The 8,573-nt window shown below is 39.0% G+C and overlaps 1 protein-coding gene across 2 annotated transcripts; it reads left to right on the plus strand.

The window, feature by feature from the left end:
* Positions 1 to 478: 478 nt before the first annotated feature.
* Positions 479 to 7,583, plus strand: dmrt2b (doublesex and mab-3 related transcription factor 2b). Of its 2 annotated transcripts, none has more exons than XM_037770896.1 (3): positions 479 to 1,502; positions 4,538 to 4,640; positions 6,318 to 7,583. In XM_037770896.1, the coding sequence occupies exons 1-3, from the start codon at positions 1,068 to 1,070 to the stop codon at positions 7,136 to 7,138; spliced, it is 1,359 nt and encodes a 452-aa protein (XP_037626824.1). In that variant the 5' UTR covers positions 479 to 1,067; the 3' UTR covers positions 7,139 to 7,583. The 2 variants fall into 2 exon arrangements, with proteins under 2 accessions (XP_037626824.1, XP_037626825.1); XM_037770897.1 differs by having other exon boundaries at positions 481 to 1,478.
* Positions 7,584 to 8,573: the final 990 nt, after the last annotated feature.

Genomic DNA, 8,573 nt, shown 5'->3' on the forward strand with positions numbered 1-8,573 from the left:
TCCTGACAGCTTGTTTCAAATGCAGAGTTTCTGAATACGGGCTGTGTGTATTTCCCTGTGGATTGAGTGTTTCGATACTTTCACAGTATTTATATAGAACTTTAGCCTGCTTTATAATTAAAAAACGTGAAAAGCTCACTTTTTTTTTTATAATATGGGGCCTTTAAACAGAAACAGGGGGATTCCTAGTTTCTTTTTTAAGTGTAGATTTGACTTTTCAGGTGTTGTTTACTTCACCTGTGTGTTTGTATTTATTAAAACAAACAAGTTAATGGTCCCGCACTGAAAATGGCAAATAAAACTCTTGAAATCTTGAATCTTTTTGCTTTTTTTTTTTTACAAAAATGCTGATCAGAAGTGCCCAGAAGTTTGGAGATGAGGGTCTGGCAAGTTCCCAAATCTCTTGAAAGATGAGAAGCACTATGAAGGTGGGCAGGGCAGGTAGGCTACAGCACAGGGGTTTATATGGAGAGGGAGTTGCTTTTGCTGCAAACAGGCTTCCCCCAAATCTTTAGGCACTGGTCCTGCGTCAGGAGCTCAGCATTGTGTTCTTGGAAACAGCGTCAGAGAGCAGCTGAGAGAGAGGCTTAACATTTCAAACGCCTGGCGGTAGGCTGCAAAGTTTCCACCCTGAACACACTATGGTCATGTAGCAGCAGCAGCAGGCTGGAGCAGCAGGACACCTCATCTCAAGGCTTGGTTGTTCATTAATTAGTTTGCTAGTAAAGTTGTGGTGGTGCATAGCCTCTTTGAGCCTCTTTGGATCACTCTCAATGCGTCGTTTTGGTTTATGTCTGATGGAAGATATGGTATTTCAATTAGTGCAGAACAGTTGGACTTATTCAATCCGTGCGTAAAACAAGAGCACTGTTGTGATTTATCACTTCTCCTTGACTTTTTTAACCAGGACATTTTTTTGCAGACTATTAATGTATTTCTTAAAGTATAAGCCTGATTCTAATTTAATAAGTAATGCACGTTTAATTTGAGTTCCTTTTCCATCTTTTGCGTAAAAGTCTGCTCAACATAGTGCACCAAAGTGGGATTCCGGTTGTTATCAGTCATAGATGTCCTCTCAGCTGGAAGGAGGAGGCCTGCAGCTGGAGACCACAGCAAAACTTCATCATGTGCTCAAATCCGAAGAAGTTGTTGACGTGACCAGTCCTGACGGATGCAGCTGCAGCAGCAGCCTTGGGGACGGAGGGGAGAATAAAAAAGTGTCCCTGTCTTCTCCTCCTCCTCCTCCTCCTCCTCCTCCTCCTCCAGAGCGCCATCAGCAGCAGCAGCAGAAACCGCGCAAGATGACCCGGAGCCCCAAATGCGCCCGCTGTCGGAACCACGGCGTCGTGTCGTGTCTGAAAGGCCACAAGCGCTTCTGCCGCTGGAGGGACTGCCGCTGCGCCTGCTGTCTGCTGGTGGTGGAGCGGCAGCGCGTCATGGCGGCGCAGGTCGCTCTGAGGAGGCAACAAGCTGCGGAGGTGAGGAGAGAGCATGAGGGGCAGGTAGGTCAGTGATGGAGGGGAAAGAAAACCTATAGAAAAATAGAGGATAAAAGTGATAAAGTGACACTATAATTTCACTACTAAAACAGTAAATATTTGTGAGATATTACAGCGTCAATTGTATACAAAGACAATCATGATGGTTGATGTATTGGAACAAAACGTGACACAGTTTAAACTCATAAATACATTAATCGGATCAGATGACATCACAAGTTTGAGTTTTAGCACTGTAGTTTATGGATGTGGGAAAAAAGTTGTTAATGTTTACTAATATTTTGTTTGACTATCTTAGACCATATTAATAACATGTATGATTCTTGAAAATAGACCTAGCTCCCCTTTAAGTTCTCCAAAAAATGATATTTTAAAATCTCTGTCATGCACAAAAATCCTGGTATTTCAGGTTCTACCACATGAAAACAAACAAGTGTGCAATATGTTTCTCACAATAAAGAACTAAAATATTCACAATGTCACAATTTCAGAAAATTCCAAAAATTCCAAAAAGATTGAGATAATATAGATAAATACTCTCCTAGGAATTTGCTTTGGTTTTGTTGGTGCAAGTAAACAGTATAATAACAAAAGAATAGATAAAACGTAAGGATAATTTTTTTTTAATTTCTACAAATATACAATAGATATTGTATCAATACTTTATTTTACTCTTTGCCTGTTTATACCCCCTGATAATCATATATCTACATTACCTAAGCAGCTGATCGATAGTCTAGTGTTGTTGGTCATGTATGGTTTTTCTTTTGTTCCTTTTCCCTGATGATGGGCCTTGAAGCTAAATGGTTGTGGAAGATTTGTATGAAGTTGAAATTTATATATATGTTTGGAAAATTTGAATGTTATTAGTGTAACACAAATATGATGTTGTATATATAGTATGTATGTGATAGATGTAATGTACTTGATTTCGGACCTCAGGAAGACTAGCTGGTGCCATTGGTATCAGATAATGGGGATCCTTTTTAAATAAATTAATAAATAGTGGAGGTCTGTTTCTTCTCCATCACTGACCTGGCCCTACACTGTAAACAATTGCTGGTAATTTACAGCAGGATTTCAACAGTATTAACCTGTTATTGCTAAAAACAGTGCTTTACTGTTAATACCAAAGAAAACCTGTTAAATTACGCTTATAGGCCGTTTTTTAACTGAACTATAATGCATTCTTAAAAAGCAGCACTTTACTGCTGATCAACTGTCTAAAGTATCATCAGTAACAGTTTCATGCAGTATTTTTTTAATTCTGGGACCTGATCTGCTCATGTGAGGCTTGTACATTGTACATGATTGTAAAATCAGTGAATTAGCTTTATTGTTCTTCACTCACATGTTGTTATGGTTTGCATTCTGTGCTTGTAGCCAGCTATAGACAGACATTTTGGGAAAAGTGTCAACAAGTCTATTATAGCCTTTTTCCTAACAAGTGCCTTTAAATGTATTTAATGTGACTATTCCTATGCCTGTAACCTGCTAAGTCTATTCATCTAGGCAAAAAATAATGTTTATTAAAATGTATGTAAAAAATACAACATAAATAGTGCATTAAAACAAATCAGTAAGATAATGTAAAAGAAAGGTGAAAAAAAGCTATATAATGTATCTTTAAACAGTAAATGAACTGTAAAATACTGTGAAATTAATAAAGTTCAAACTGTATTTTTCATTAACAGTACAACACTGTAAATTTCAGGGACAGTATAATCATGTTAATTTTACAGTAACATAAAGGCAACCCTGCTGCCAGTTCTTTACTGTTATTTTACTGGGAAATTCTTAACATATGATTATCAGGGGGTATAAACAAGGCAAAGTGTAAAATAAAGTATTGATACAATATTTATTGTACAGTATATTGGTAGAAATTAAATTTTTTTATTCTTATTTTATTCTAACGTTTTATCTATTCTTTTGTTATTATAATGTTTGACTTGCACCAACAAAACCAAAGCAGATTCCTAGTGTATACCTCTTACACCTGGCAATAAACATGATTCTGATTCTGATTATGATTATGATTAAAAGAATGTCGAAAGTATACCGACTCACACATGACTGAAGGTCAGAGTATATATTTAACACTAAATAATCCTCGGCTGTATTTAATTTAATGAAGAGAAATAGCAGAGATAATTACTTTACACTTTACAGAAGTGCTTAGAAATAAAGCTGCATGGCTGAATTTGCACTATTATCAATATTTTCAACTCAGAAAGGTCATCTCATGGCCAAGACAGAAGACAGATTGATATTTTAAAACCAGCATATATGTACAGAACTAAAGGCTATAAAGCACATATGGTTATGTTTTTCAGCATTTCTAACAGAGTAATATTTTTTCGTGCAAGTTAGATCAGATTTTGAACATTTGAGTTCAGTTATTTGCTAGTAGGTGTTACTCTAAAGACTGGAGTGAGCTGTTAGGTTAGTTTGTTAAGTTTTATTTAATCAGGAAGATCAGGATATCTTTAGCAATATATTATGCAGTATACTGTATATACATACAAACATCATCACAACGAGATAATTCAGTCACACAAAGCAGACACACTAAATAAAACATTCATAAATATTTAAAATATCAGTAGTGAGTTTGTTTTGCAGCTCATTCCAGTAATAAAGTGTATTGTAACACAAATCTGCATTTATAACTGAAGGCAAAATGTGAAATTATAAAGTGTTAAGATGTTAAATACATATTTCAGCACCTTGTCACATAAATAAATACTGTTTATAATTTAATAAAAAATTATATTACCTAAGATAGCAAGTAGGCTATAGAATAGAAAAGGGCATTTAGATGCTCCCCTATACAAAATGACTTGCATTTACACTTAGCAGCTATATTCTTCTAATGAATAGCCAAATATCTCTCATTCTTAAATCTTAGAATCACAAAGAGCTCTACTTGCCTCTTACATAATGTATTATTTCCCTATAATTACCTTTGGGGCATGGCCTCAGTATAATGTGATTATGTCCAAATGTCTAATTCCTGTTCCCATGTTTCTCTGCAGGGTAAGAGGGGGGTCAGGTGTGCAGGTCCGTTGCGGAGGACTGCGTATCAGCGTTACACGAGAGCAGCCGAACCGAGCATACTGGCTAAGAGCATCCTGCAGGGTAAAGTTTAATTAACATCTCCTCTCTCATTAACATACTTCCTCTCTCCTAGACTGCATAGAAAGTGTATTTTTTTTAGTAAATCAGATGAAACCCTGAAAGTCCACTCTAACTTTTTACTTCATTGCTTTTTTTTTTTTTTTTTTTTAAAGTTATTTTTTTGGGGGCATTTTCCATTTTTTATTCAGAGGACAGTGGATAGAGTCTTGGAAAGGGGGAAAGAGAGAGTGGATGCGGAAAGGGCCACAGGCCGGATTCGAACCCGGGCCGCCGCGGTCAGGACCAAGCCTTGATACATGGACGCCTGCTCTACCAACTGAGCTAATCCAGGCGCCCTACTTCAATGCTTTTTAATGCATTGATTTTGTCAGAATCCATGAGAGATCACAAATTGATCAACTCGGTTTGTCTACTGTAATTGGAGGAAGTGAGTCCCTGCTTGCTGACCTATCATATTAAACTACTTGTCCAGAGTGCATTGTGATTGGTACAAAAACATTTACAAGTCACAAGTAACCTCTTTTTTGAGTAGAAGTGCAGTAAAATTCACTTGCACAAAAACTACATAAAGGCCTTTACACACCGGGAGCGTGACGACTGATGAATAAACAACACAAAAACAGAGTTGTTCAGATACCGATACCAGTATTGGAAATGCGTCCAATATTGCCCAAAATTCTGGGTCGGGTGTCGGCGAGTGCTAAGATGCTAACTCATTTCCACATTTTAGGACTCATTCCTGTAGCGCTCTATGGTGTATGTTTTTAATGTGTCCGTTCTGCACAACGTGATTGGTCGATACCTTTATTCGTGGTGAAAGCTCAGATAAATTGACCTCATTCGGGAAAACAATGTAGCCTTCTGTCACGTAATATTTGAGTTCTGTTTGAAAGTACTCATGACAGAAACAACAGTTGGAAAAAATATCTGTATGTATGTGCAAACTAATAACACGGAAAAAAATCAGCCTTAACTCAGATTCATATTTGAATGATTTGTTAGGACATTGATTCCCTGGAGGTTTACCGTAACATTAACCGTAATCCGTCCATGTTTTACCCAAACATTTCATAGCCTTAGCTTAATCCTGATTCTAAACTCAACCAAAGACTTAACCCAAAATAAATGGTTGACTTTGTGGGTCCCCATACAGATGTTGGTCCCCACAATGTCACTAAACAAACACATATTTGTCCCGATACACATACCTCCACACTCTACTCTTTGCCACACACAGGCATTATATACAGTACATTATGCTCTAACTGCAACTGCATATTCAAGCCCTGCCTGGGCCCACACTGCCTGTGCTTGTTCTTCTTGAATGTCATTAACCAGCATTACACACTACACATTTAATTTATCTAAGCCAACCAGATCACTGTGTGGCTTCACTATTTCACAACAACAGGCCATTACTATAATACATAGTGTGTATTAATACCTGCTGGCTTGCAGTCAAATCCTGCTGGAGGCTTTGTCTTCTTTATAGCCCTCTCTGTGCTCTCAGTAAAACAACAATGACACCACTAACCAACAGCATAATTAAAATAATAAAGAACACACACTACTCAAACATAAACATAACAATTAATTGGTTGGAACAACTTAATTATTCATAAGTGAATTCAATATATGAATACATAACAGCAGCATGTGGCTTTGCTTTCTGTGCAGGGCTCAAACAGGGGGCGCCGCCGGAGGGCGACACCTCCTGCTGGTCAAAGCAGACACAACGCGACCAAACGCACTTTACGTGTCCTCCCATCAGCACCCGGATGAGGAAGAGGCGAGCGTTCGCAGACAAGGAGCTGGAGAACGTGATGCTGGAGCGCGAGCTGAGGCAGAGAGAGCTGCAAAGCGATCTTTCCTTCTCCTCCTCCTCTGCCCTCGTCCCCGTGCTTCACCCTCCGCCCCTGCCCGTCTCCCCTAGCCTCCATTGCTGTCTCCTCAACAAGGACCCCACCGCTGCCGGGGCTTCCAGTTATGTGCCTGTGTATAAATATAAGCCTCTGTACGAGTGTGACTTCCAGTTCTATCAGTTCTTCCACCTAAAGAGCAGGTCGTCCGCAGAAGGCGACTATACTGACTTCTTATGCCAAAGCTCGGAGCAAACCAGGGAGGACGAGGAGGACAGAGCAGAGCTGACGCCTCTACCATCACAACAAAGACTCAAACATCACGGCAGAACCTTGTCAGGCATAGACCTTGTCAAACCCCCCTCGAAACCAACAGAAATAATAGACTCAAATGGCTTTTCCACCGTCACACGCTCTATTTTTGGATCAGATCAGGGGATCCCGGGCGGGCCAGATGTCAGTGCACCCAGTAGGACTTATGATCCCAGACCTCTGACAGCTAAGGGCTGGTACGCAGACACTTATGCCGCCCAGGTGGATCCTCATGCCGACTTTGCGAAGAGCCCTCATGGCAGCTCAGTCAGGACTCCTGCTGTGAGGCCATTACCTTTCTCTGTGGAGGCTCTGCTCAGGGCCTGACAGCCAAATGGAAAGCAGTGTAGTGCACTTTGTTTATGTGCGGACTAAGAACTGATGTTGAGTGAATGAATATAAAAATTGCTGGTTGTGTTACAGGTTTTGAAACACTTTACCTGACAAGAGCCGGTTGCTATAAAGTGTAATATTTATGAACTATGAATTTATCTTTGTATTTCTTTCTTATTTTTCACAAAAATGTATTGAGCTATATATTAACTGTAATTAAAAAATATAACATATATGTACTTGATTACTAATTTTTATTTTTTATGCCTACATTGAGCATATTTTGTACAAATATACACAAAAATTGTAATCCTTTTTTATACTCCTCTGTCAGCAGTGAGGTCAAGATATACTCTCACGTCAATCATATTATGTTCCCTTTTTCCTGCAAGAAGAAATATAAGATACATCCATAAAACAAAGTTGATGAAAAAGTCAAGTAGTGTTTGAACTTGTGCCCCATTTCTTACTTTTTCGCATTGATTTTTAAAATCAAAGTGTAGATGATCTCTCTGTGCTGCTCTCGGGCGCTGCGTGTTAAAACAAACCAGGTGCTGCTTAGAAATCTCTCTTAAATCTTAAGAAAACCAACGCTGGAAGGAGGATCGTGAGGTGAAGCAGGTGGTTTCCCAAGAAGACAGTTAAAAGGAGATAAAGATAAAGATTTCCCCCCTTAAAAAAATAAATCTGTAATAGCACAGAAAGGGCTAACAGCAAAACAAACATACAACTCTGATATTTCTGCATTTGTTTTCTCTTTTTGTGCAATATGCATTCGTTATTTATTGGTGAGCTCTATGGTTGACATTTTGTCACACTGTAGTCTATCATTATGATTGAACAACCTTAAATGTGCTCATCATATGACACAGTTTAATATTTCATAGCGTATCATTTCATCGCATCAACAGAATGAGCGAAGATGGGAAATATTCACCAAAGGGTGCCAGCGTTGCCTAGGCAACATTGTTCTTTATATTGTTTGCCAAGCCTGACGCCGGCCGAGTTCGTTTGAACACGCATTTGATCTATATCCATTTTCCACTTTTTCTCTCCTCCTGTGGGTTTTCTGTTCTGCTCTGTAATCTCGCAGAGATGGAGGTCAGATACTTTTGACAACTCTGGACCTTGTGGCGTCGACACCGAGGTGATAGCGCGCCGCTCCGTGTCTTTGTTTGCTCGTATCTACCAGCATATCAGAGTGCCTTTCTCCCCCACTTCTCACACACACAGACAGACAGAGAGGGGAGATTGGCACAAAAGGAAGACGAGGTAGTGAGCCTGAAAGCACTGAATATGTGCCATTGTTTTTTATGATTATTATTGTACACCATCTGCAGTGATTTTACAATATTAAAACCTCTCCCTTGCAGAGAGCGCAAATTGCCATTTTCACTATGATGATAAAAAGATGAGCATCAGTCACAAA

Source organism: Sebastes umbrosus, chromosome 5 (assembly GCF_015220745.1).
Source record: "Sebastes umbrosus isolate fSebUmb1 chromosome 5, fSebUmb1.pri, whole genome shotgun sequence".
Taxonomy (NCBI): domain Eukaryota; kingdom Metazoa; phylum Chordata; class Actinopteri; order Perciformes; family Sebastidae; genus Sebastes; species Sebastes umbrosus.

Excerpts from the sequence above, each read along its gene's own strand:
- dmrt2b (XM_037770896.1), top strand. The coding sequence starts at position 1,068 with ATGTCCTCTCAGCTGGAAGGAGGAGGCCTGCAGCTGGAGACCACAGCA. Across the intron at positions 1,503-4,537 it reads GGAGAGAGCATGAGGGGCAG|GGTAAGAGGGGGGTCAGGTG; the intron begins GTAGGTCAGTGA and ends GTTTCTCTGCAG. Across the intron at positions 4,641-6,317 it reads GGCTAAGAGCATCCTGCAGG|GGCTCAAACAGGGGGCGCCG; the intron begins GTAAAGTTTAAT and ends CTTTCTGTGCAG.